Here is a 27,948-nt window from a genome sequence, read left to right on the forward strand (position 1 = left end):
GCATCATATTATAAAAACTTTAGGACATTGAAGATAGAAACTCTACATGTAGCCATACAATTTGAGCAGCCTTGTTTGTTTATGATGCTTCCATTTCAACATTGTGTAGTTTTGTCTTCTTTATCAAATATCATATATCCATAGGACAAACTTCAATTTGATTCCATTGAATAACATGTCTATTTTTGAAACAATACCATGATCTTGCTATTAGTATAGCACTGTTATGCCACTTGAAACATGGGATGGTAATATCCCCAGCAGTCCGTTAATTCAAGATTGTTTTAGCTATTTTGAATTTTTTTGTTTCCAGATGAAGTTGAAGACTGATTTTGTGAAGGACTATGCTGGAATTATGATGGGGATTTTTTTTATTGAATCTGTGTATTGCTTTCAGTAATGAGATCATTTTCAAAATATTAATCCCACCAACCAATGAACATGGAGATCTTTGGGTTTCTTCTTCAGTTTCTATCTTCAAAGTAGTTTTAAATTGCATTTTCTTGCTGGCAAAGGATGTTGAACACTTAAAATTATGTTGTTCATCTGTATTTCTTCCTTGGAGACTAATTCTTTAGGTATCCATATCTGTAAAAGTTTATTTCAGTCAGGTGGTGGTGGCACACAACTTTAATCCCAGCACTCAGGAGGCAGAAGCAGGTGAATCTCTGGTGAGTTTGAGGTCAACCTGGTCTACAAGAGCTAGTTCCAGGACATCTAGGACTGTTACACTGAGAAGCCCTGTCTTGAAAAACCAAAATAAAAAAGTAAAAAATAAAAAATAAAGTTTATTACTGTGTCCTCTATCAGGTTTTATTGGTATACAAGTATGTTTTAGTTCCAGTACCATGCTGTCTTTGTCACCATGGTTTAGTAGTATAGTTGGTGGTCAGGTGATGGAGTCAGGTACACAAGAAAAGATCCACACGTATTTCCTAGGTGCCATTTCAATTGAGAAGTCCCTGTTCTCCACACAGGAACTACCACCCAAATCACTGTAGAGTTCCCCAGGACTCAGATTGGTGTGGTAGGTCTTTGGTTCCCAGAAACCATCTTAGAGTTGACTGTGGGTGGGAGCTTCTGAAAACCCACTGGGGAACAGTTGACTATCTGAGCCTCAGAGAGAACACTCAGTCTCACTTCCTCACTCTTCTCATTTGGGTTTCCTGTCTTTTCGGCACGACTGTATTTTTTCTCTCTTCACTTCTCCTTTTACACAAATAGACCCAGACTTCTGTGTTACCAGCCTGTGTTGGCCACCTTAAAGATAATCAACAAATTCTACCTGAAGTACTGAGGGACACTGCCTCCAAAAGGTAAGACTTACGGCTTTTAACATCTCCGAACCAGCTAATGTGGGGGCACGTTACTTTAAGAGTCCCCATTAATCTCTCTAGTAACTTTAAAATTTCTGATTTCACAGATAGTTAGATCAGCAGTTCCTTCAGGGAATCGGGCTGGAAATACTTGGATTGACTTTGTTATCTGATATCTCTTTGGGCCTGAACATCCATGAGCCTACATTTCTATAGCACTGAATTGCTTACTTTGTATGATGGTTTCTGATGGTTGAAGTTTTCTGGGTGAGGGGAGAAATGAGGGAGATCTTCTCTGTTGCTGGTGCTTTAGGAAACTTGAGTTTTGATTTTAAAGTGGGGAGAGAGGTAATAGCTGGAGTGATTTAGAACAGTAGTCATGAGATGTATTGTTTTCATCTGAAAACATTTTATAAGGGAAGTTAGTGCTCTGAGTGTTGTGTTTTGGTATAAAATAGGTAAAAAGAAACCTGTAACACAGTAGGCGCCCTGTAACTGTGCTTAATGATTTTGTTCCAAGATACCTCTGAGGATGTTTGGGGGCTTTCAAAGAGCACCACATACATTGTAATCTAAGGGCTTCTTTCTCCATATTTGCTAATCTTTGATATATGAAGCGTGAACATTAACAACTTCTTATGAAGTGCTCAGCTGAGAGGAAACACAACATTTGATACAGCAGTAGTTTCCAGCTGCTAATTTACTAACTAACTAACTACCCAAACTAATTTTAGGCTTCAGGTATTCAGCAGAGTGATAGTCAAGCTTTGGTCCTGATTTTCTGAGACTAACATGGTTGTCCCTTGTCAATACAATACAAAATGTCTGTGTCAGGTCCTTCTTGGTCCAGGAACTATGAGAGTTTTTTAATTATGATCTAAATGAGAGATAAGAAAGTCCCCTGTGACCTCATTTACTCACCTCAAAATCAGGGGAGAAAATGGGGAGAAAGCTGCAGCTTACTATAGTTTCCCTCAGAGGCTACTAAACCTTATAATTAGAAATAACGATCAGTTTTTAGTGAACTAAGTTAACAATCAGGGGTTAGGCATCCCTTGAAGTCGGACACTGCTTTGGCAGGTACAATGGATAAGGAGGAGAAATGAGGAAGAAGAGAGAATTTGTCCAAAAATAATTTTGCCCTTACAGGATTCTTTGGGCAATCATATATATTAGAGGACTGAACCAAAGAATGGTATCTGTTGGGGAGCAAAGTTTTGGTTTCTCAATCTTAAAACGGAATCTTCACTGTTTCGAAACTTGTTGATTAGGAGCAGATGTTGAACTGAAATGTGGTTTCCTGTGTGGGTCAGTTAAGATTATTTCTCTTTTAACACAACGTTCTCTTACCTGTATGCACAGGAAGTGATCCAAAGTCCAGGCCATCACAGCTACCTTACTATCACTCAAAGCTTAGTTAGTTAACACGAGACAGAGCTGGAAAGGAAAAACCCTGTTGTTTTCTTAGCTTCGTATGCCCTCTGGTTAGCCTCTGACTGGCCGGAAGCCCTCAAACTACAGCTTTCCTTTCCCATCCCCTACCACCCTACAATGCTCCAATGGCCAGGCATTGTGTTCAGGTGCTGAACACACAAAGATAACTGATGTGATTGTCAATCACAAAGAAACTATCATGGAGGGCAGATATAGGGGTAGACAGAACACAATGCAATGTGCTCTTTCCTATAAATAGAATGTACACAAGTTGCAGGTTTTTGGGAGTCTGCCAAAGACTCCTTGAGAGAAGACACTGTTATGAATTTATTATTCAGGCTGAGTCTATTAACATTACAGCTACTGAACTCTGAATATGCACTCAGAGAAATATTACTCCCCCACTCCTTGCCACAGGCATGATAGAAATGAAATTAAGCAAGAGAAAATAGTCACATGATCACAGGAAGCACCAAGACCTTTCTCCTACTTGGCAATTGAAAGTAGATGGCAACTTTACTGAACAGACAAGTCCTGGGTCTATTTCAGGGCAGAGCTATGCTTGACATTTAGACACAACAATTTCGATAGAATGTGTCTCTGAGTTGGGACACAGAGGCAGATTTCTTCCTCTTTAACCTTATTGTCTCCCTTGATCAGAAGGAAAAGTAGAGGTTATTTTTGGGTGTGTGTGTGAAGTTGTAGTCATTCTTTTTTTTTCTTAAGTTTCCTTCCAACAATTAGTGTGTTGATTTAGTTATAGTGGCTTGTGTTCATCTTGCCTTCTTCACATATTGGCTTGTGTTCATAGTCAGCCTATAACACTTCCTTATACCTCAACAAGCATCCACTGCGTAGGTCGCTCTGTACACTAGGCACCTGTCCTTGGGATGTTATCAGGAATAGCTACACTTAGGTGTAGATGTTGAAGCACAAAGAATGTGTAGAAACAAGATACCTGTCTAGATCTGGTCTCTAAGATTGCAGATGATGGGCAAGAGGGTGGTTGGGTATTTGGATTGTGAAGACTGTCTGGACAAAGGTTTTCAGAAAGAGAAAATATGTACTTGCAAAGCCAGTAAGTAAGAGCTCACAATATAAGCCATGAATTACTATGTTGGGGTATAGAGGCAAATCTTCTCTACTGATTATCCATTTTCATCAAGAAATATGTTTTACTGCAAAAGTCTTCGTGGTTTTAAGATAATAGAGACGATGTGACATCTACTGGGTGGACTGTGTGAGAGCTCTGGGTAACTGCTCCTAGCTTAAGTAATAGCCTTATTATAAAGATCTCTAGCCCGGTAGTGATTAGTAACATCCTGCTGAGCTCCAGAGTGGGAGGAGACAACTCCCCACTATCATTTGGAGCAACCTTTCCTCACTTCATTTTCTTTTTATCTTCCTTATTTTTCTTTTCATGAATTTTTTCTTACAAAAGGCAAGCAAATCTTTTAAAGAAGTATTTACAAGAAACAAAACAAGGGAAATGGTTATTAAAGCCTTCTGGCCCCTGAGGTATTTTACTCCGGAGAGCTCCCAGGAGCTCAGGGCCCCCCTTACAATGACTCCTTCTTTCACCCAGCACTCACTGAACCTCCACCATGGAACCATTCAGGAAATTCTATCATATTGAATCCTTAGAACAACTCTGAAGGCAATATTAAATCCCTATTTAAAGATGAGGAAACTTGAGGTTTGACAGCTTAAGGAAGTTGTCCAAAGCTATATTTATCAGCGGCCATGCTGGAGCTTAAACTAAGCCTGTTTCTAAAGTTTTGTTTATCAAACAATAATCTTTACGCTTTGAACCGAACGAGTCATCGTCACCAAAGTTACACTGCTCACACCTGGTTTGTCAAGCCCGGAAGCAACTGCAGGTCAGTGATAACTTGCAATCTGACTCCACTTGATCCAACCTGCAGAGCAGCAAGTCCACCAAAGCTCTGGGCTTTGCTGAAGCTGACATTAGGCTGACATGCAGGCCCGAGTGCTAATACATCTGTGGAGCATATGAACAACAGATATGCTCTTCCATCAAGGTCTGCCTGTCTTGAGTTGACACAAGTTGACCTGTCTATAAATAGACCTGATCAGACTAAATAGACCTCAATGTAATGACACAGTATTACGAATAAGGAATTTTCAGTATAAGAAAATTGTGTAGTTTTGTAAGTATACTTTTCTCTTATAGACCCACATTAACGCTAATTTACAACAAATTTATTAAAAGGTGCACATAAAAGCCATTTACTTTTGATTTTAAATTGTTTCTAATACCTTCTGAGATTATAATTACATCAAACTCCTTCTATTTCCACCCATCAACCCTCCTGTATCCCCCCATAATTCTTTTTCAAATTCACAGACTCTTTTGTCTTTAATTATTGTCATGCTCACACATTGATACATACATAATTACACCTGTTCAGTCTATATATTATTACTTAAATGTATGCTTTTGTGACTGACCATTTGGTATTAGATAAGCGTTGATGTGCTCTTCCCTGGAGAAGATTTTTTTCTCCTATTCTCAGCATCCTTTAGTTGCCTGTAGTTCTTTGTCTAGGTTTGAGGCCTTGTGGGCACACCCCCCCCCCATCCACATTAGAGTGCTATTGTTGTCCTTGTTTTACTCATGTTTCGGCAGTCACATGGGTGAGACTTTATGCGTGTATCTTACAACATTCCTGAGAGATAAAAAACTCTTTAATCTTCTAGCTCTTACAGTCTTTCCACTACCTTCTCTGCAATGATCCCAGAGCCTTAAGGATGGACGTTGTTCTATAGATGTATTCATTGGTACTGGGCTCTGATTTTGGTGGGTTGTGGTTTTCTTTGTCTGTTGAAAACAGAAGCTGAACTGATGTGGACTGAGGACTACACTTATCTGTGGGTATAAGAATAATCATTTAGAATGTAGTCAGTGATTATGCTGGCTTAGTAAAGTGGCAGTTGTAGGTTATCCCCCAGGATCTACAACTTCACCAGCCCTGGTTGGTTGGCTAGGTTTTTAGTATTTCCTTCTTGTTGAGCGAGTCTTAAGGACAATTAGACACCTGTTTGTTACCCCCAAGTAATGCTGTTACTGCATCCTGTGGGTTACTGTGCCATGCTGGTTCTTGTGGTCCATAGGCATCACATCTGTGTAGTAGTGTTGGTTAGTACTTGGCACTTAAATTGTCATTTAGTTTCAAAAGTTCTGACCATGGAATTTTTGCATTCCTTACTGCCTTGTTTTTGGTTTTGTTTGAGAATCACTTGGTTTTTTTTTAAAAAATTGTTTTGCTTGTTTCTTTGTTTTTTGTTTGTTGAGCTGTCCTGGAACTGGTAGACCAGGCTGACCTTGAACTCACAGAGATCCTCCTGCCTATGTCTCATAAGCGCTGGGATTAAAGGTATGTGCCACCACGGCCTGGTGAGAATAACTTGTTAATATCTCATAAATTGTCTATGTAGAAAAAAAGCAAAGCTACTTGCTGTAGCTACATATTGGCCTCTGAAACTGAATTTTATAAAGACAGAGCTCAAAAACTGTTAAGAGTTTTTTCTTTGAGGTTTCTGTTTAACCACAGCCACCTCTAAACTTGATCTCACTTAAGGCAAGAGTACATGGTGCTGATTTAGAGATGAGAGAGAGAGAGAAAGAGAGAGAGAGAGAGAGAGAGAGAGAGAGAGAGAGAGAGAGAGAGAGAGAGAGAGATATCAAACTAGGAACCTATAAGATAGTTCACAAGTCTAAGCTCTTTTCTTGGAGTAATTAAATGGTGTTTAGCTCTGGTTCCCGCACTGGATCCTGGGATGTGGCTTCAGATCACTGTGGTTTAGCCGTGAAGGTTTCCTGGAAATTGACGTCAGGATCTTTCTTCATAAAAAAGAAACCCATGAAAACACTGTGAGTCATGGGGTGGAAGTGACAGCTTTTAACTGTTAGGTCGGTGTCAGTTCCGCCGAATGTTAGAAGAGTGGGAGTCTTAGAAACTGGCCAGTAAAGGTGTGAGGAGGATAGGAGAAATTTGCCTGAGCTTATAAGAAAATAGGGCCATTGTAGCATTTTGCAAAGGAAGTGGCCAAAATAGGGCCATTTTGCAAAGGAAGTGGCCATATTCATCAACTGGGCAGATTTTATCCTTCAATTTGACAAGAATCCAAGTAAACAGAAAACCAAAAAGGGAAGAAACAGATACCCTTTTGCTTTCTGTAAAGGAAAGAGTCAATGATGACACACCCAGGCTTGAGTGTATCTTGGTCATTGATGGAAAATGGGTGTATATGTATTTGAAAAAGTTCTGATAGGACTCAAGGATGCTGGGATTTACGTTACTCTAGGAGGCAGATGACTTGATAAACCCCTGATAGTTGATGAAGAACTTATTTTCCTTTGTTTAAAGCATCATTTATTAACAACAACAACAAAAATCTCAAGGCTCCTGACTCTGTAGTATCTTGTATATTCTACTATATTAGAATATGAAGTTATTAAATGAGGTAAAACTATTTGTTTGTTTAACAATCTTATTAATTTTTGGTGTAATAATAATCTGCTGTGCTAGGTGCCAGTAATTCAAAGGTGAATGGGGTGTGCCTACTTTCAAAGTTTACCTTCTAATGAAGGAAGGGATGCTTGTAATATCGATTTTGATATAAGGAAAGAGATTCAGAGATAGTGCAGGTACTCCATCTGGGAGTGAGGACTAGCTATAAACAGTTAGACATCATCATAGACGATCTCATGAAAAAATGATATAACTGAGTGAAAAAATGGTTAGTAATTGATCAGAATAAATGTTGAGGGCAGAAAGGAACATATTTTAGCAAAGAACATGAGCAAAAGAGAGGAAAGAGGTTTTAGATTTCCATTCTATCTCTGGTCCGATTTCTGTTTCTACATTTTTTTTTCATTTTTTAAATGTTATATACCTGGAATCATGCATTATGCACTTTTATATCTATCTTTTGTTACTCACCATAGTTATTCTTTTACATTCTAATTGGTTCTTTGAAAGTTTTATATATCATTTTATTATATTCACTACCTCTCCCACCTCTTCACTGATTTACCCCTTTTTCTATCCTTTTTCATCCTTTTATAAAAAATATTTAAGACCAGCTTGTGGTTTCAAAATATTCTTGGATATGAGGTCTCCCATTGGAGAGTGGTTGGCTTAGCAGGGCCTATACTCTTAGAGTAAAAATGTTATTCACAGCCCCTAATAATTGTCAATATTGCCACTGCTTGGGGGTAGACTAGTGTGCCCATCTCCCCTCTCTATGTTGAGATTTGGTCTGGATTAGTGTTGCATAGGGTTTGTGCATTCTGTCAAAAGCAATGTGGGTTCAAATGTGCAGTGGCCCTGCTGTGTCTAGAAGATAATGTTTCCTCGTAGTCATCCACCACTTCAGGCTCTTACTTCGTTATGCCTCCTCTTCTGAGATGATCCATGAGCCCTGGCGGGGAGGTTGTTTCATCTTTAGGGCTGAACATTCATCAATTTCGTGTTCTTGGCAAGTTATGGGTCACTGTGTTAATTATTGTCTACTTAAAACATAAAATTTTCAGATTCAGTTTGACTGAATTTATGGTCATAATTAGGAGTCAGTTTAATACTATGTGTTTTTATTAAAATAATAGTAGTTTCCTTCCTACTATTTCTGAACTGTCTAGACTTCTTAACTTCTAACATCTTCTACCTGGTAATGGTAGATGGATCCTATTTTAAATTCATTCTTTTAGTCTGTGCCATTTTATTGGGGAATTGAGGCTATTGATACTGAGAGATATCAATGACCAATGATTTTTGATTCCTGATATTTTGCTGTTGGTAGTGCTGGTGGAGGTGTGTGTGTGTGTGTGTGTGTGTGTGTACACACATGTGTATGTATGTATATATGCACATGCACACGAGTGTGCTTCCCTTCTTTTGATTTTGCTGTGTTTTCATGTTTCATGCTGTGTTTTCATTGATGTAGTTAACCTCCTTAGGCTTAAGTTCTCCTTCTATCACCTTCTTTAAGGCTAGATTTGTAGGTAAATGTTGTTTAAATTTTACTTTATCATGGAACATCTTATTTTCTCCATTTGTGCTGAGAATAGTAATCTAGGTTGGCATCTGTAGTCTATTAGAGTCTAAACATCTTTGTTTAGCCACTTTCGACTTTTAGAGTCTCCATTGAGAAGTCAAGTGTAATCCTATTAGGTCTGTCTTTATATATGTTATTTGGTCTTTTTCCCTTGCAGCTTTTAATATTCTTTCTTTGTTCTGTATGTTTAGTGTTTTGATATTATGTGGCAAGGAGACTTTCTTCTCTGGTTCAATCTATTTGGTGTTCTGCATGCTTTTTGTATCTTTATAGGCATCTCCTTTAGGTTAGAAAATTTTTCTTCTATGATTTTGTTGAAAATATTTCCTGAGCCTTTGAGTTGGGTTTCTCCTCCTTCCTCTACACCTATTAGTCTTGGGTTTGGTCTTTTCTTAGTGTTCCAGATTTCTTGGGTGTTTGGTGTCTCTTTGGATTTAGTATTTTATTTGACAGGTGAATCCGTTTCTTCTATTTTATCTTCAATGCCTGAGATTCTCTCTTCCATCTGTTGTCTTCTGTTGGTGAAGCTTGTCTCTGTAGTTTCTGTTCAAATTTCAAAATTTTTCGTTTCCAGAATTCCCTCAGTTTGAGTTTTCTTTATTGATTCTATTTCCAATTTTAAGTCTTTAGCAGTTTTATTCATCTCCTTCTACTGTTTGTATGTATTTTCATGGATTTCTTTAAGGAATTTCTTTATCTTCTCCTTAAGGAACTTTACAATATTCATAAAAGCTGTTTTGCAGTCTTTCTTTTTCTTGTGTTTAAGTTATGTTGAAATATTTAGGTCTTGCTGTGTTTGCATAGCTGGGATCTGGTGGAGGCATTGGTTGTGCTTTTATTCTGGCAACTAGCCATCTGAGTTGGGAATAAGTATAGGTTTAGGTGCTGATTTCTGGATTTGTCTTCATTGGGTAGATACGTTGTTCCTTGGCTTCTATTTCCTCTCTGGTTATGTATTGCCTGTTTAGCTGGTGTATTTATAGTGAATACCTACTGGTGTTTGAGGCCTCAATACTGGGATGAGTTGAGAAAAGGAAGGTTGAGGGAGAAAGTCTTTGTGATCTGTTGGGAATGGGATCAGAGAAGAAAGGGAGACCATATCAGGTTTCCAATTATAGAGCTGGTGATGAGACTGAGTGATTAGATCTCAGGAGCAGTAGCAGAGGTGTGGTTCTGCCTTCAGTCTACCTGTTGCCCCAGAAGGAGCAACCCTTTGGTCAGTAGGGGATAATTTGAATTGGAGTCTGAGACAAAGCAACAAGAAGGAAGAGGAAGGTTAGAAGGAAAAGGATTTACCTATTGTAAATAGGGTAGCAATGAATAGCCAACTCATTGGCATGTGCCCCCAAACCTGCTATCCCACTCCAAAAATACTTGTAATTATTTTTTGAAACAAGCTTTAATCATGTACCCTGGGTTGGCCTGGAACACGTGTCAATTCCTCCCACCTCTGTCCTTGAGAGTTAAGTTTGCAAGCAAGTGTTGGGATTATAGCATGTGGCACCTTTGTCCCTCATCCAACCCCTTCCTCCTGTATTTACTTCCCTTCTCCCTCCCCAACTGAACCCTCAATTTATAATTATTTATTTAAAATATTATTTCTATGTATTCTCTGGGAGTTTTGTGGATGCATATAATGTATCTTGGCCATATCCACTTCCACTCTCTCTCTCTCTAACCATTCCCAAACACTCCAAAACATTTTCCTCCCAACTTTTTGTCCTTATTTATTTTTAATAAACCTGAGTTTAGTCAATGCTGCCCATGGGTTCACTGGTGTGGGGCATCTACTAGATCATTGGCAACTGGCCATACTTCCAAAATACTCTGACTTTCTATTTCCCAGCATTCAGAAAGTGCCAGTAGCTCCTGAACTTTGTGAGCTGTCCTAAATTCCTGCTGCAATTTTATGTAGGGCACCAATGCATGTAGGGCACCAATGCATGTAAGCACAGTAGCTGTGAGTTAATGATACTCCACATCTAATACAAGAATTTTCAGTTTTTTTCCTTTCCAGATTCATTGTTATTACAAACTTCATTTTTACATATATTTTAACCTCATATAATACTGTTGTTCAGAGTCTAGTGTTTATTAAAGATATTTAAATAATGTGAAGTTTACTTTTCATTATTGTGACAAAAATCCTTAGGAAGTCAACTTAAAAGAGGAAAAATCGTCTTTTAATCACAGTATCAAAGGATGCAATGGGTGATCACTGGTCCCATTAGTCTGGGTGTGTTCTGATGTTCAAATACTGTGCTGAGAGCACAGAGCAGAGCAAAAGTGTTCTTGTCATATGGTTGAAAAGAAAGAGGGAAATGAAGAAAGAAGAGAGACAGGGGTAGATTGAAGGAGAGATATAGAGAGACACACCCTGCAAAGGCATGCCCAAGTAGCCTGAATCTTTCAAACAGGCTGCAGTTCCTAAAGAATTTATCACCTTTTGATAACATGAGAATTTATCACCTTTTTATAGCATTATCAGCTGGGGACCAAGTCTTCATTTAACACATGATTCTTTAGGGGTCATTTAAGGTTCAAATCACAACTAACAAGAACACGTGGTCTACTTATCTGTGCAGTAACGTTGGTCTTGCCTATGGTCTAACAATTCGCTTAGTGGGTTTCTCTGAATGCTTCTTGTAGTGTGGATCTGCTGAGAAGAAATTCCCTTAGCTTTTGTACATATAATAGCTATGTCTTATTAATATCATGAACAAATATCATATGTATATAATATTCTTTGCTTTTTCTTAGTTTTTTCAATTTTTTTTTACTGATTATAAAATCCTGAGGTCATTTTTCTGGGGTGCATCTTGGTATTTTAAATGCATTACTTTAGTCTTTCCTGGAATGACTGTTTTCTTATAAATCTTATCTTCATATTAACTATTTTGTGCCAAACATATCTTGTTTCCTTTGGCTATTTTAAGATTTTGTTTATAACATTGATTGTGTACTTTATTTAAATTTTACTATAGAACATAAATTTCTTATTTTTAGATTTCATTGATCTTCTTTATCATGTGAATAAATTATTTTAATCTTCTTCAGAATTTATTTAAGATATTAATTCTTCAAGAATTTTTTTTCTCTTTACTTGGGTACTTCCATTACATACAAATTAGGATACTCAATATTACTTTATTTAGAGGTGCTCTATCATTTAAATTTCTATTATATATCTTTTTATGATTTTTATACTATCTTAATGTTCACTAATATTTCCTTATATAATATCTACCAACAATATATCCCAGTGTATTTTTATCTCAAGCATTTCAGCTTTAGCTTTAGTAGGCTAATTTGCATATATGTAGCAGGTATTATATTATGTAGCCTAGGATGACCTCAAATTTGTAATCCTCCTGTCTAAGGCTTCCCAGAACTGGGATTACAGGCATTTGCCATCATATTCATGTCCTGAAATGAGAGATTACCCTGGTTTACCTAGATGGGCATTGTCTAGACATAATTTTCTCTCTGTCCCTTCCCTCCCCTCTTTTTTCCTCCCCATTTTCTCTATCCCTTCCACTTTCTCACTGTCCATCCCATTTCTCTCCCTCTTCACCCTCTGCATGTGTACCTCCCTAAGGGTATAAATCAGAATGACAGAATTGGATACTATACATACTTCTCTGGTGCCTACACATACATATATGCATATACCTAACATGTAAGACATCATATATATCCACACAGTGGTATCCTTGCTGAAACAAATGATAGCCTCACTTAAAAGACTGTGCTCATATTGTGGACCCTTTTAACTTCCTCATTATGTATTTGTGTGCTTTATTTCTGCTATAAGATAAACACCTATTGGAAGATGCCTAATACTTAGCCGTGGCCATATCTAGAACAGAAATATCTTAGAGAATTGTATATAAGAGGACAAATGAGGCATATGTATATCACCTTCCACTTTTGTCTGGAGAGGTTTATAGACCATTATGACAAATAATGAAAAAAGAGGCCATGAATTTGAAGGAGAATTGAGAGTGATATATGAGAGGTTAAGAGGAAGGAAAAGGAGGGAAAGATATTGTAATTAAAATATGATCACAAAAATAAACAAACAAAAACAGCAAATTTAGTTAGTAACGAATCTCAAGACAGTTAAGGAACCGGCTGATCAAGTCCCTGGCTTTCTGCCCTGCACATTGATCAGCCAGTCTTGGCCTCAGAGGCTTTTTCTTGCGCAGTCAGACACTAGTCACTAATACCACACAGGACTAAAAGCACTGGCTTAGTCTGTGCCACTAAGACTGACCTTGCTGTTAGAATAGCTCTATTGTTGGGTCATAGGACATACTGCAAAACCAAACAATTGCTTATTGAATTGGAGTAACATTCAGTGTTCGAGATGATGCTTGTTCAACGTGGACTTCCATTTTCAAAGTTTGAAAAGAGGATTTAAGGAAAATTTCCAAAGGAGAGATAAATAGCTCAAATACAAGATGGTGGTGACAATTCTTTGATTCTAAACAGCTGCATTTTGGAGTCTGTTGTGCTACTTTACAATGCCAAATCTTCTAAAGTATTCCTTTCATATTCTTTCTGCTTTTTAGGTCATACTCTCCCAGCATGGGCATGAGCAGCCTGAAATTGCTGAAATATGTCCTGTTTATCTTTAACTTGCTTTTTTGGGTAAGTGTCTCCTTTGAATATGTCTGAAATAATACCCCTCCATTCCAGTTAACCTGTCCTTTCTTTTCAGCTAAAGAATACAGTATAGAATGTGAACTGTGCACACCTCGATACTATCTGGAACATATCATGTACATATAAAAAAAAAACAATAATTTCCTCCCCTCCTGCCATTTTGTCACACTATAAGCCTACAAAACTGAAAGGTGCCAGGTGGTGGTGGCGCACACCTTTAATCCCAGCACTTGGGATTCAGAGGCAGGCGGATCTCTGTGAGTTCGAGGCCAGCCTGGTCTAGAAGAATTAGTTCCAGAACGGGCACCAAAGTTACAGAGAAACCCTCTCTCAAAAAACCAAAAAAAAAAAAACCCAAACAACAGCAACAACAAAACAACTGAAAGGTCTCAGTGCAGTCAATAATGGAGGTGCCAAATCTCTCTGGGGGCTTTAGGGTAATATTGCACAGAGCTGGCATTTATAAATTAGAAATGGATTATAATTTGGGTGTTAAATTCTACACTCTCCTACTCCCTGACTGCGTGGAAGAATATTGACAGACAGAGAAATCATATGGAAGTTCTGTTTTTTAGTTTTTAAAAAGAACCTCAGAGATGAATTCTGCAGTATCTAGGCTAGTTTTTATTCTCACCAATAGTGTGAAAAGGTTCCTTTTTTTCTGTTATCCTAGTCAGCATTTGTTGTTGATAATTTTCTTTAATAGCCATTCTAACAGAATGAAGTGGGATCTCTATTTAGCTTTGATAGCTGAAGATGTTGAACGTTTTTCCATATTCTTATTGGTCATTTACACTTCATTCTTTTAAAACTGCTTATTTTCATTGTTCATTTGTTGACTGTACATTTTTTGTTCACTTTTCCTTCAAGTTTTGGAATTCCAGATAATCTAGCAGTTTCACTACTCATTTTTTCTCCAAAAGAAAAATAATCACCTCATTACAAAGATACTTGAACCCCCATGCTTTTCACAGGATCATTCACAACTGCTAAATTGTTGATGCAGACTAGACCTCTATCAGCAGAGAATAAAGAATATGTGCCATATGTATTCAGTAGGGTTTTTCTTAGCCATAAAGGAGGATGAAATTATGCAGAAAAATAGATGAAATTTAAGGTTATTCTGAGTGAAGTAAGTCAGTATCTTATGGAAAAGGATTGCATCTTCTCCTTCATATGTGAAAGTCAAGAAAAATAAAGGCATTTAACTAAAAGGGGACTATTAGGAGTGAGAAAGAGGAAAATGAAAAAGAAAAATCACTTAAAGATTAATAGAGTGGTGAATATGTTCAAAGTACACTATATGCTTGATATATAGAAATATAAAAATGGAATATTTTGTATAATTAATATAAATTAATAAAACTGTTAAGTTTCAGACACATATGTTCACGTTTGGTAATTTAACATAAAAAAAGATATGCCCAAGAAGGTTTAACTATATTGAATTCAGCAGCTGCATTTCATATGTAAGATGAGTCAGTACTCATGTGTTTATGAGAATAGTCTTATAAATTTAGCTACTTTATTAATCTGCCTATCAAGGTAACTTTTCTCAAACAAAGCGTCTTCTCTATGTGGCCATACTCTCCAAAGGAAAGGCCATAAATGGACAACTGAGCAGAAAAGATACACACACACAAGGGGGTTGAAGTATCTTTGTAATAAGGTGATTATCTGGAATTCCAAAACTTGAAGATTATATATATATATATATATATATATATATATATATATATATATATTATTAGGTTCCTCATAGGTATGACATTTCCTTGGCATCTGAATATGTTTAGTAAAAGATGCAAGTGTTACTTTATATGCAGAAACTGTTATTTCCTTCTTATATGATAGTGGGGAAACTGAGTAAAGAGGTGAGTCTTGAGTGAGTAAAAAAACCAGATTATTCTGATCTCAATGATATGAGAATAGAAATTAGGAGAAATTTAAGAACCCCAGTAAAACATATACTGGGAGAAACAATTAATAAATGGGACCTCCTGAAAGTGACTGAGAAGCTTCAGCAAAGCAAAGGACATGGTCAACAAATCAGAACACGGCAGCCTACAGAATGGAAAAAGATCTTTACCAACTCCACATCAGACAAAGGGCTGATCTCCAAAATATACAAAGAACTCAAGAAATTGGTCATCAAAAGAAAAAATAATGCAATAAAAAATGGAGTACAGAGCTAAACCGAGAACTCTTGACAGATGAATCTAAAATGGCTGAAAGACACTTAAAGAAATGCTCAACATCCTTAGTCATCAGAGAAAGGCAAATCAAAATAATTCTGAGATTCCATCTTACACCTGTAAGATCAAGATCAAAAACACTGATGACAGCTTATGTTGGAGAGGATGTGGGGTAAAGGGAACACTCCTGCATTGCTGGTGGGAGTGCAAACTGGTACAGCCACTTTGGATTTCAGTGTGGTGATTTTTCAGAAAATTAGGTATACACCCAGCAATACAACTTTTGGGTATATACCACAAGGACATGTGTCCAACTATGTTCATAGCAACATTATGTGTCATAGTCAGAACCTGGAAACAACCTAAATGCCCCTCGACTGAAGAATGGATAAAAAAGATGTGGTACATTTACACAATGGAGTACTATACAGCAGAAAAAAATGACATCTTGAAATTGGTGAGCAAATGGATGGCTATAGAAAACATCATGTTGAATGAGGTAACCTAGACCCAGAAAGACAAATATAATATGTACTCATATTATATTTTTTTTCTTTTTCTCATATTATATTTATATATTTATAAGTGGCTTTTAGACATAAAGCAAAGAAAAACCAGCCTACAATTCACAATCCTAGAGAACCTAGACAACAAAGAGAACCTTAACAGAGACATATATGGATCTAATCTACATTTTAAGTAGAAAAAGACAAGATCTCCTGAGTAAATAGGGAGTGTGGGGATCATGGGACAGGGTAGAAGGAGAGGGGGAGGAGAGGAGGGGTGTGGAGGAAAATATAACTCAATAGAAACAATTAAAAAAAACAAAGGATTACATTCACCTTAGAATGCTATGGAACTCTTCCTTTCAGGTCTGTGGCTGCTGCATTTTGGGTTTTGGTATCTACCTCCTGGTCCAAAACACCTATGGAGTGCTCTTCCGTAACCTTCCCTTCCTGACACTGGGCAATGTACTCGTCATTGTGGGCTCCATTATCATGGTAGTTGCCTTCTTGGGCTGCATGGGCTCAATCAAGGAAAACAAGTGCTTGCTTATGTCGGTGAGTACTGTAATATTCTGAGTTGGGATAGATAATGGCTCAAGTTCACGATGATATGTTTCATGGTAAATTACTTTTGGATGATATATATAATTAAAGAACTGAGAGAGATAAGAAGGAAGTGGTGGGACATACCTTTAGTTCCAGCACTCGGGAGGCAGAGGCAGAGGCAGAGGGATCTCTGTGTTTGAGGCCAGCCTAGTCTACAGAGCAAGTTCCAGGATAGCCAGAGCTACATAAAAAAGCCTTGTTTTGGAAAAAGTAGATCAAAGAGGGAATAAGCACAAAATTTTTGCTTACTTACTGCATTTCTTCATTCTTTTACAACTCAGATGGCAGCTTAGAGAATAATGTACCCACAATGAGTTGAGTCCGCCCATAACAGTCAATATGAAAGCAACCCCTGAAGACATCCCCACTGGTCAGCCTGATCTAGATAATTCCTCAATTAAAGTTCCTTTCCCTTTTGATTCTAGGTTGTGCCAAGTTTACAATAAAAACTAACCAACACAGTCCATCATTTGATAATTTCATATATACACACATATGACTTTGAACCATAACTTTCTCTTTCTCTTGTCCCATACATGTCATGTTAATATCAGAATATGAAATAGAGCCCAATCTAAGAAATTCCCTAAAGCCTTACAAAATTCCCAAGACTTCAAGATCCAGGATCCTTAAACTCTGAGAACCTGTAAAATAGAAGTTACACATGTAAAGTGTTGTTATTCTGAAAGAGAAGAAACAGGGCATTAAAAGCAACCATTCCAAAACAAAACAATACAACAAAACTACCAGGAGCAGGTTTTATTTAGTAATACACCAATAATTAATAAAAAAATTATATATGTTTGAAAACACAAAGAACAGTATATGGGAGAGTTTGGAGTTAGGAAATTAAATGGGGGAAATGTTGTAATTATATTACAATTTCGAAAAGCAAAATAAATAATAATAAAAGCAGTTTATAGACCAAATCTTCTAACTCCAATGTCTAGCAGACGGATCTTGTATTCTGGGCTCCAAACAATGTGGATAGCCCTCCCCACCACTTATGTTGCCTATAACAATACAGATTTTGTCTTGGGAGTAGACCAGTTCCATATTACAGGTGTAGGTCTCCTTTGTGGATGTCCTATGTTTAGAGCATTTTCAGTGTCCTGGATTTTCCATTGTAATTGAGGCATCACATTTACTAGGAGCCTCTCTGAAGAAGATCCAAACTTACCACAAAGTTCCAATACTCGGTTGCTATCTGTGACCACTCTATGCCTTCAGTACCACATGGATGGATGTTACATTTCAGATTCTGCTGCAAGCTCTAGATGTAGCTTTGTCCCTTTGGGCCAAAGCTGTATCAGTTTCTGCATGATGACTCTGAGGAGACAATCTCAGTTGTCCCAGTGAAACACAAGGATCTCACTTCAGTGGTACTGATCTCTTTGACAAGTGTAGCTGATTTTTTAGTCCCAAGATGAACAGTACAAATAGATTATTGGGCAAAATATCACACTAAAAGTCCCTGTTGTATCATCCCAGGAAAGCACAGGAGGACTTACTTCATTGGTGGCAATCTCTGATAAATCATAGCTTTCTTCAGCTCCAGCATGAACAACACACATAGATTCTTAGCCAAAATGTCACATGAATATTCCCTAGGCCAGTTAATGACTAAGTCTATGATCTGGACCTCCACCATTAGTGTTATTCTAGTAATCCCCTTTTCAATATCCCACAAGAATAGCCTATTAAGCTCTACCCACTGCACTCAATGGGATTTTCCAAATCAATATTCAACACTTTTAGTCTTCAAAAAAGTAACATCATCAGGTTCATTACAGCAACAGATCCACTTCCTTGGTACCAGGTTATGATTTTATTTCCTTTCCGTTGATGTGATAAAAGAGAAATTTAGAAGTAAAGGTATTTGTTTGATCTTATAAATACAGAAAATATATCAATTGTTGTAGAACATTTAAGCAGGAACCTTAAAAATTACATCTACAGTCAAGAGTGTAAGCAGAGACTATATTTTCTTTTCCCATCCGCCCAGACCCAAATATCACATATAAACTATATTAATTACAACATTATTTGGTCAATGGTGTATTCCTAGCTAGCCCTTTCTGTTAAATAACCCATTTTTATTAATCTGTGTATTGCCATGAGGCTGTGGCTTACTGGTAAGGTTCTGGCATCTTTTTCCTTCTGTGGCTACATGGTGTCTCCTTTGACTCCACCTATTCTCTTTATCTCTGTTCAGATTTCCCTGCTGGCTTTGCTCTGCTAAGCCATTGGCCAAAACATCTTCATTCATTACCCAACAAAAGCAACGCTTATACAGAAGGACATCCCACATCACAAGAGCAAATAGAAAACAGTATATGAACCATTGATTGTTTGCTGTGTATTCTCTGGTAACTTTCTTTACACTTGCACAGTTCAGGGCACAGCCCATGAAATAATGCTACCAACAGTCAGGGTTGGTTCTCCCATTTCAATTAACAGTCATGATAGTCCCTCACAGACATTCCCACAGATCAACCTAACCTAGACAATTTCTCAATTTATTGAGTAATTTCCAACTGATTCTAGGTTGTCAATTTGATAATTAAAGTTAACCACCATAGCATCTCTTATCAGCCAAGATATTATACACCAATATTAGTTTGTTTCTCCCTGGGATCCCAAGGCTATGTAGAATAAGATATTTCTGTTATCTGTGGTAACCATGTTACACTGTCAATAATGGCCCTTTTCACTGGCATGTCTTTTCACAGCATAATATTTTTCCTTGACGTCTGATTGAAATTGGTTATTATCTTTCTGCCTAAATCTTTATGTGAGAATATACTTCAGATTTTAACACATAGTAATTAACTTATGAAAAATAACGAGTAGGTTCTTCTGAACATAGTGACCCTCCCCAATGATGTAGAATTCTTCCTTAACTCTTGCACAAAGTAGCCTTCATAGTAGGAGTTACACAATTTAGGTAAGGAGCTTGGATACTGGCAATAGAAGAGAGTCTTATAGCAGTTCTCTGTCAAATAAACAGCCTGAGGAGTATTGTCAGGCTTAGATTTTCCTTACTGGCATTGGAGTAGAAAAGATACAATTTTTCTAGTGTACTAAGGAAAGAGGTTGATGCGTTTGCATTCTAGTTATCCTTTAAGTCACGTAATCAATCTTCTCCTGCAGATCAACACTTAAACTAGAGCCAAGATTAACAACAATAACAATAATGGTGATAATAATAATAGGTATTCTCAAACAGTTCTCAGTCAGACAGAAAATGATAGGAAATATCAGAGACAGGAGGACAATGATTTAAGCAGTCAAAATAGTTGTTTAAGTTTTTTAAAAGGTGAAAAACAATTGTAATTGTCCAAGCTTTAGTATAAATGTCATGCAGGGATTACAATTCTAAATTTGGAGACAAAAATTTGACTTAGAACTATGATTAGGCTCCCTCTTTCCCTCTGTTCAGATTCCTTCCCAGGCTTCATCATCATCCACCTTTTCTCTTGAGCTAGACTTAATCTGATATATGGGACCAGGACCCAAACTCATGTTTTAATTTCCTGGCTTTTTGTGCAACTGTTTCACTAGGCTGATGCTAAAACATTGACTCAGTAATGTTAGAATAAAGTTAGAGGATAGCTAATCTGCTCTCTAGAGTCCAGCTGTAGGAAAAGAGCACATATTGCCCATAAAACAAGAGAGGACTTAGGAAGCCCTGGGGAGGCAGGAGCAGTTTCCATGCATGATTGTGTATGTATGTTTGTGTATGCACAGATGTACAGACCTGTTTTCTCCCATGACAGAGAGAGGTAGATCAGAAGTGGGGATCAATGTTCTGATCATGTCTCTGCTTTGTCACAGTTCTTTGTTCTGCTGATGATTATTCTCCTTGCTGAGGTGGCCTTAGCCATCCTGCTCTTTGTGTACGAGCAAAAGGTAAGTTATGAAAAACATGACTTTCTCTCTTATTACTAAAATGGGGAATATACAGTGGAGAAGTTAGTAAAACCAAATTAGTAGAAAATCATACCAATGAAGTAAGGAGGATGAGACTTAATTGCATTTGAGGTGAGAAAAAAATGTCAGGAAGAATGCATTTGAATGATGCCTTGAAAGATAAGAAGAGAAAATGAAACAAGCTTGTCTTCTTGTCTTCCTCCTGTCCTCTTGTCTCTATGGAGTTGGTAGTCTTCTCAGTTAGGTTTGACCTTGGCTTTGGTTGTACCATCCTTCCATTGTAACTATAGTTATGGAAGGATAAAAGGTCATCCATTATGTATATCTTCCTTCAAAGCCATATAGCCTTCAGCTTGTTTTATCATATAGCCACCTTCATCCCACTTCCCTAGTTCTGGCTCCTTGGGTGGGGGTATATGTTATTTGGTTCACTAGAAATCTCTTATTTCTTAAATCCATCTTGTTTTTACTATGTTTTCCCTGGTGAAATATGATCTATCACAGCTGGGCAACTTAGTGGCTGAGGGCCTGAATGACAGCATTCAACATTATCACACAGACAACAGCACCATGGCAGCCTGGGACTTCATCCAGTCACATGTAAGTACATAAAGAATCCTGCTCAGATGAGTGAGACTGAATTCCAAGGTTTGCTTCCTAGAAACCAGCATCTGTTTCCTAATGTTTCAGACTCAAAGGTCATCAGTTCTAAAGTCCAAAGTAATGTCTGTGCTCTCACATGTAGAGAACTATAGGGATTAATCCAACTGGTTCAAATTTTTCTGCATTCTATTTCATTCTTTATCTATTCACACAAGATCACTGCTTTATCCCTAACAGGATGAAAAGAAGACCCAAATAAATAATATTGCAATAGTTTATATATTTTTCCCCAGTCACCAAAATTATTACATTTTATTACCTAGCCCTCTAGTGTCATGTTCCTCATGCTTCTCCTTACCCACAAACATGTATCAACTTTCCATTCTTTCCTTAGAATGCTGAGGGACAAATATGCACTAGCGAGCCTTGTACAGGCATGATATAGGTCCAAAGAGTATCATCATCACCCATGATGGATTAATATGGAATAGACGATATTAACATAGGAAATTACAACATAAAATAAATGGGAGAACTTGGAAAAATTACAACCTCTATATTTCAAACTCTTCATTTGTTTCATTTCAGATTAGAAGTCCCCTTTAATGTTCAGACACATAACAGAGTAAAAACAAAACAAAAAGAGTAAATCTCTTGATACATGTCACCAGCTTTATATCAACATTGTCTCTGCCACCTCATTAAATCCCCAAACATTTTGCTAAAAAATTCTGAAAAAAATTAAATACTGAACCTTATATCATCTCACTCATTAAATATCACTAAAGAGTCTGGCTCAGTGGTTAAAAGCATTTATTGCTTTGCTAGGAGATCTGGGTTTTGTTATAGCACCAATCCGGTGACTCACAACCTCCTGGAACTCTGAATCCAAAGACTCTGACGCCCTTTCCTGCTTCTACTTGGTCCTGCATGCATGTAGCAAACATACACATACATAATTAATAAATATATCCTCAAATATAGTATATATTTATATGCAGACTACAGTCTTCATTCTAATTATTATTTTATTTTTTTTCAAAAAATTCAACTGATTTGAACAAATCAAGATCTAAGAAGGTCCAAATGTTGCATTTCAATGAGATGTCCAATTTACTCTAGAACAGTGTTCTTTCTAATATGTGTATGTGAACAAAAATTAGGTTATTTGTCCTATAGATTTTACCATTTTCTGTATCTGACTGGTTTATTTTCACAGGTATTTTGATGGCAGGAAATCTGTTTCCCAGAAGGACTGTGAATCTAGAGACTTGATGAAGTCTCACTCTCTCCTTTTTCTCTTCTTTTAAAATAACATTTTTATTATGAGAATTTTATTATTGAGAATTTCATACAATATATTCTGATCATATCTACCCCTCAACTCTTCCCAAATCTGCTCCCACTTCCCTAGTCACTCAAGTTTGTATCCTCATTTTATTTATAAACCCACTGAGTTCAGTTAGTGATACCTACATACTTTTGAGTTAGGTCATCCCATAGGAATGACGTTCACCTACCAGACATTATACCTTATATCCTTAAAAACTGCCTATCCTTTCAGAAGTAATCAGTTGCCAATAACTCTTCAGCTAGGTACGGAACTTCCTGGCCATTCTACCCTTTATGTTTGTTCTATTTTTGTGAATGCTGTCACAATTACTGCGAGTTCTTATGCGAAACTGCCCTGTTGTGCCCAGGAAATGCTGTTCCCTTATAGTGTATTAGTCTCCACTGCCTCTAGCTCTTACAACTTTCTGCCCATTCTTCCACACAGATCCCTCATCCTTAGGAGGAGATGTCAGTTTAGGGCTGAGTACCCCATTTTCTACACGTTGACCAGTTGTGGGTCTCTGTGATAATTACCATCTACTAAGAAAGGAACTTCCTTGGTGATGGTTAAGTGATGCACTCATCTATGGGTATAGTAATAAGTCATTAGAAACTGATTTGATATTTTGTTCATTTTAGCAAAATCATTCTAGTAGGTTCTCCCTGAGAGCCTATAGCCTATCCAGTCACAAATTATTGGCCCTCGGAATGGTGTCAAGTATATGTCTCCTCTTATGTAAGATGTCTTAAATCCAAGCAGAATGTTATTGGTTACTCCCATGACAACTGGGTCACGATAGTCCCAGTGGTAGTGTCTTGCTAGGCTGATCATTATTACAGCTCTCAGGGTCACAAGTCTGTAAGATTTATGACTACTTTTCTCCTCTGGTAGCATATACAGAACCACCCAACACTATGAAATCTAGCCAGTAGGTATCAAACTTTCAAATCAATCCAGATTGATCTCTCCATGTTCCATGACTCACATATGTTGTGGTTTCAGCAACAGGGTCTTATACCAAGTTCTGGAGTGTAACTGGAGGTATTGGCAGTAGCTTGTAATATGTAAGGCTCTATAGAACCCCAATGGCCAGCAGCTCCAACAAAGGTTTATTTGTTAGTCTGGGGTCTAGCAGGGGCATTATTGTTCAATTATAGACAATTTCATTTAAGTTTGTTTTATATATATATATATATATATATATATATATATATATATATATATATATGGAAACATACTGCTGCAAAAGTTTCCATATGTCTTTTTCCAGATCTCTTTAGTGTTAGTTACCCCTCCTAGTATTCTATCCCTTACCCTGCCCTCCTATCCCCCAACTCACTTAACTATTCCCATTCCATTTATCTCCTTTATATGACAGGATTCTATCTAATTCCTCTATCTTGAGAGCATCCCCATTCCCCTTTACCAATGTGCTGGCATCTATCTACACTCCAATTATACAAATAATCTAAACATTCAAAGTTCACATCCACATATAAGAGAGAAAACATGAAATTTATCTTTCTGTGTCTAGGCTATCGTACTCAGGATGATTGTTTCCACCTCCGTCTATTTACCTGAAATTTTCTAAATTTAATTTTTCTTAAGATATGAATAATATTTCATCTTATAAATGTACTACATTTTCAATATCCATTTATCAGTTGATGGACATTTAGGATGGCTACTGTGAATAGAATAGCAATAAAAGTGGATAAACAAGTGTCCCTTTCGTAGGATAACAGAGTCCTTTGGGTGCATGTCTAAGAGTAGTCTAGCTGGATCATAAATTTCTCCTATATGTAAAACTATATGTAAACTACCATTCCTGTTTTCTCATCTAAGCAGGTGTCTAAATATATCATTTTCAATAATCTCAAGAATCAATGTGATTAGCCTTAGTTCTGTGTTGTAAGGCCTCCTGGGAAGAAAGTACTCAATAGATAAATATATAAGCCAAACATACCCTTTGTATTCTGTGAGGAGGTCTTCTATGATAAAATGATATAATGGTCTTGGAACATTTAGTTCCAAAGAGGCTGCAGCAGTAGGCCCATTCTGATTTTTTTCTTCTAGAGTCAGATTTGAATGACAAGCATACCTTTCGTATAAAGTTTAGGGTTCATTGTTTGTGTTGGTTTTTGCTAATTGTCAAATCATCATGTTTGGGGGACTTGTCTTTCAGCTGCATTGCTGTGGTGTAAATAGCTCAAGAGATTGGACTAGTGGTCCACCATCTTCGTGCCCACCAGGTGCAGATGTTCAGGTAATTTTGTTAGCAATTTTCCTGCTGTTGGCTCTTTTGTTCAAACTTAATTACATCAGAAACTGTTCCAGAAAGGACCTAAACCTTCCACCTAGAAACAGGGAATTTGGAAAAACAACAACAGCAATAACAAAAAAGAGCAGGGAAACAACACCCAGTAACTATAGAAGCCTCGAAAATCTAGGAGCAAGTTAATCCAGTTAAGAGACACAACGAAGAATCTTTGGTTATACTATTCTCTCTCTCTCTCTCTCTCTCTCTCTCTCTCTCTCTCTCTCTCTCTCTCTCTCTCTCTCTCTGCGTGTGTGTGTGTGTGTGTGTGTGTGTGTGTGTGGTAGTTTGTGTAAAACTGGTCCAGAGATGTTTCTAGACAATTATTCAACAAAAGATAGTTCTTTTGTTGTATAATTTACACGATTAGGGTTGAATAGCTTGTTAAGTAACTGCTTGTCTTCTCTCCCTCCTTGGAGATGGCAGATCCATTCCCTTTGTGAGATGAGTTAAAAGCATGTGGAGGAATGAGAGTTTTGGGAAAAGAGTTTTAAGAAACCACCTTTCCTTTTAATTTTTGGGCTCTCTTCATCTAGAAGAAAACAGAGTCATCGTTCAGTAAACCAAATCCCTAAGACCTTGTCTTGACCACATATTACCTTTTCCTGACTTTGGAAATCTACAGAAATATTCAGGTCCAAGGAAAAAGCACAGGACAACCAGCAGTCAACAACTCTGGAATTTTATGAGGTTATGATGCTGGTTCCTGAAGCAAATATTGAGATATGCCTTGATCCAAAGATCACAACACCTATAATCCCATGTTATTCTTTAGATCAGCTCTGAGTATCCAAAGAACATAAGGACATGTATTTTTGACTTACTTCTTGGGAGCTAGTTTAACTCTGTTAAGAGCTAAGTCTTCTGTGTTAAGTGCAAGTATACTGATAATATCAGTAGAAAGGTCTCTGACTTAATGTTCTCTATGTCTGTCTCTTTAAATATGAAAGGGAAATAAAACCGCAACATCTGATGTCAGTCTCTGTATTAAATAAATACAAACTGCCATCCCAGATAACCTTTCAGATAAAGTTGACATATTGGATGATACCATTCATGCCTATAATTTTTTCCCTAGGGTTGCTATAATAAAGCAAAACAGTGGTTTCAATCCAATTTCTTATATATTGGAATCATTACCATCTGTGTATGTGTGATACAGGTAAGAGCTTCATCCCGGGATCCCCCAAAGGATTAAATGAGTTAAAACATGAAGTCTTAGAACAGTACTGGGGAAGAAAAATGAGGCAATAAATGTCATGTTATTCATGAGCTTCTCTATCCAGGGAGCAAATGATTATATTATCAACTCAACTTGAAACATACAGAAAAATGACTATACGAATATATATCAAATTAATGTGTCCCTTAGAGATACAAATGAGTCACAGTCAAATTAGGAGTGCTAAGCAGATTTCCACATTAGTCACTCACTTAGCTGGTCTGGAAAAGATTATGGTAAAATAGTTACTTTGAAAAATTGGCCCTTTATGTTAAGAAGGAAGTAATGATGGAAATTATAATTATTTTCCCTTTCTGCTTGTACTTGGTTTGACAAGTGAATGGGAAATTTTGTTGTTTTGTTGTATGATATTCATAAAATTATTTTCTACCAAAGTGAGCATATTATACTTTATTTAAGACTTAGTTAAGTGCTAAGGATTAAATGACCTTTTCTCTGCTTGGAAGCAAAAGAAACCTAAGGCTTGGACAGAGCTGACTTATTTTTCTTATACCGTTCCATAAAGACAACTTGGCTATACATTAAGCATCTGTGACTTCCTAAGAAGATAAAAATGTTTACAAGACCTTCCACATTTCCATCATACTGCAATTGCTCCCATTTTTTTCCTAAAGCCGTCCTTAATCATAAAGAGAGAAATTCCTTAGAAGGGAGTGATGGTGGAGAGTGGTCACAGGTGATAGAAATCTTGCTTTTCTGTGTTACCAATCCTAGTATCTGTGGGAGAAATTTCTCTTATGAAGACCTACATTTTCTCATTTCTTTTCGCAGGTGCTGGGAATGTCCTTTGCTCTGACACTGAACTGCCAGATTGACAAAACCAGTCAGGCCTTAGGACTCTGACTTGCAACAGCCCTGAGCTTGAAAGACTTATTTCTCTCTGGAAATCCAAAACACCCATAGCATGAGGCCCCAAACAATTACCTGCCTGCCTGGTATTTTGATTCCTCTTATCTCTCCCTTGAGTGGGTTCCTGCCTTATATACCCAAGGAAGAGAATATTGGTCATGAACTTCCCATCTCAAGCAGAAGAAAATCATTCACCACCTGATAGCAGTAACCATATCCCTTAAAGATGGGGAGACATAACAGGGTGAATTTTTTTGGACATGAGAGGTCAAGAGAACCTGTAGCTCTTGTGACCTGAGATCCAGGGATGGCTGCTGGTATGGATATAGCTCAGAATACTGACCTAACATATGTGAGCCCCTGAATTTAGCCCTGAGTACTACAAGATAGGCCCAAGTTTAAGTGTTAGATTCTTAACAATTGTCAAATCAGTCTCTAGCCTCTGAATCATGCTATTTTCATTCTATGTAAGAGACATACTGAAGGGAATTTTGGAGTCAGATTTACAGAATAATTGACATACCCCGTTTCCTTCTGGACATGGACTTTGAAAATAGGAATGTTACAGAGATATCTCTTCAAAGGGAAATGTTTCCATTTCTTTGTTAAAATATCTTATTGATTTCTGTTATATCCATCCATTCAGAAATGACTATCTAATACTCCTATCCTATCTTCATTCAGTCTTACAGCTTTTGAATTATATAGCCATAGAGAACAACCAAGAAGTACTAATATCTCCACTGTGTTAGCTGGTAATCATATTCATGTTTATATTGTTATTTCTCTACAAAATAAAGTTCTGTTAAGGTACTGTTTTAACACTTAAATAAACAAAATAGTTTATGATCACTATTAATCAAA

The 27,948-nt window shown here is 37.2% G+C and overlaps 1 protein-coding gene across 1 annotated transcript; it reads left to right on the forward strand.

Moving 5' to 3' along the window:
* The first annotated feature begins 1,132 nt into the window (after nt 1-1,132).
* Cd53 (CD53 molecule) lies at nt 1,133-27,948 on the forward strand. Its single transcript, XM_048443429.3, has 8 exons — nt 1,133-1,316; nt 13,406-13,484; nt 16,567-16,755; nt 20,644-20,718; nt 21,244-21,339; nt 24,861-24,941; nt 26,071-26,154; nt 27,007-27,948. Exons 2-8 carry the CDS (start codon nt 13,422-13,424, stop codon nt 27,076-27,078), a joined length of 660 nt encoding a protein of 219 aa, XP_048299386.1. The 5' UTR covers nt 1,133-1,316; nt 13,406-13,421; the 3' UTR covers nt 27,079-27,948.

This window comes from Myodes glareolus, chromosome 17 (assembly GCF_982192425.1).
Source record: "Myodes glareolus chromosome 17, mMyoGla1.1, whole genome shotgun sequence".
Classification (NCBI taxonomy): domain Eukaryota; kingdom Metazoa; phylum Chordata; class Mammalia; order Rodentia; family Cricetidae; genus Myodes; species Myodes glareolus.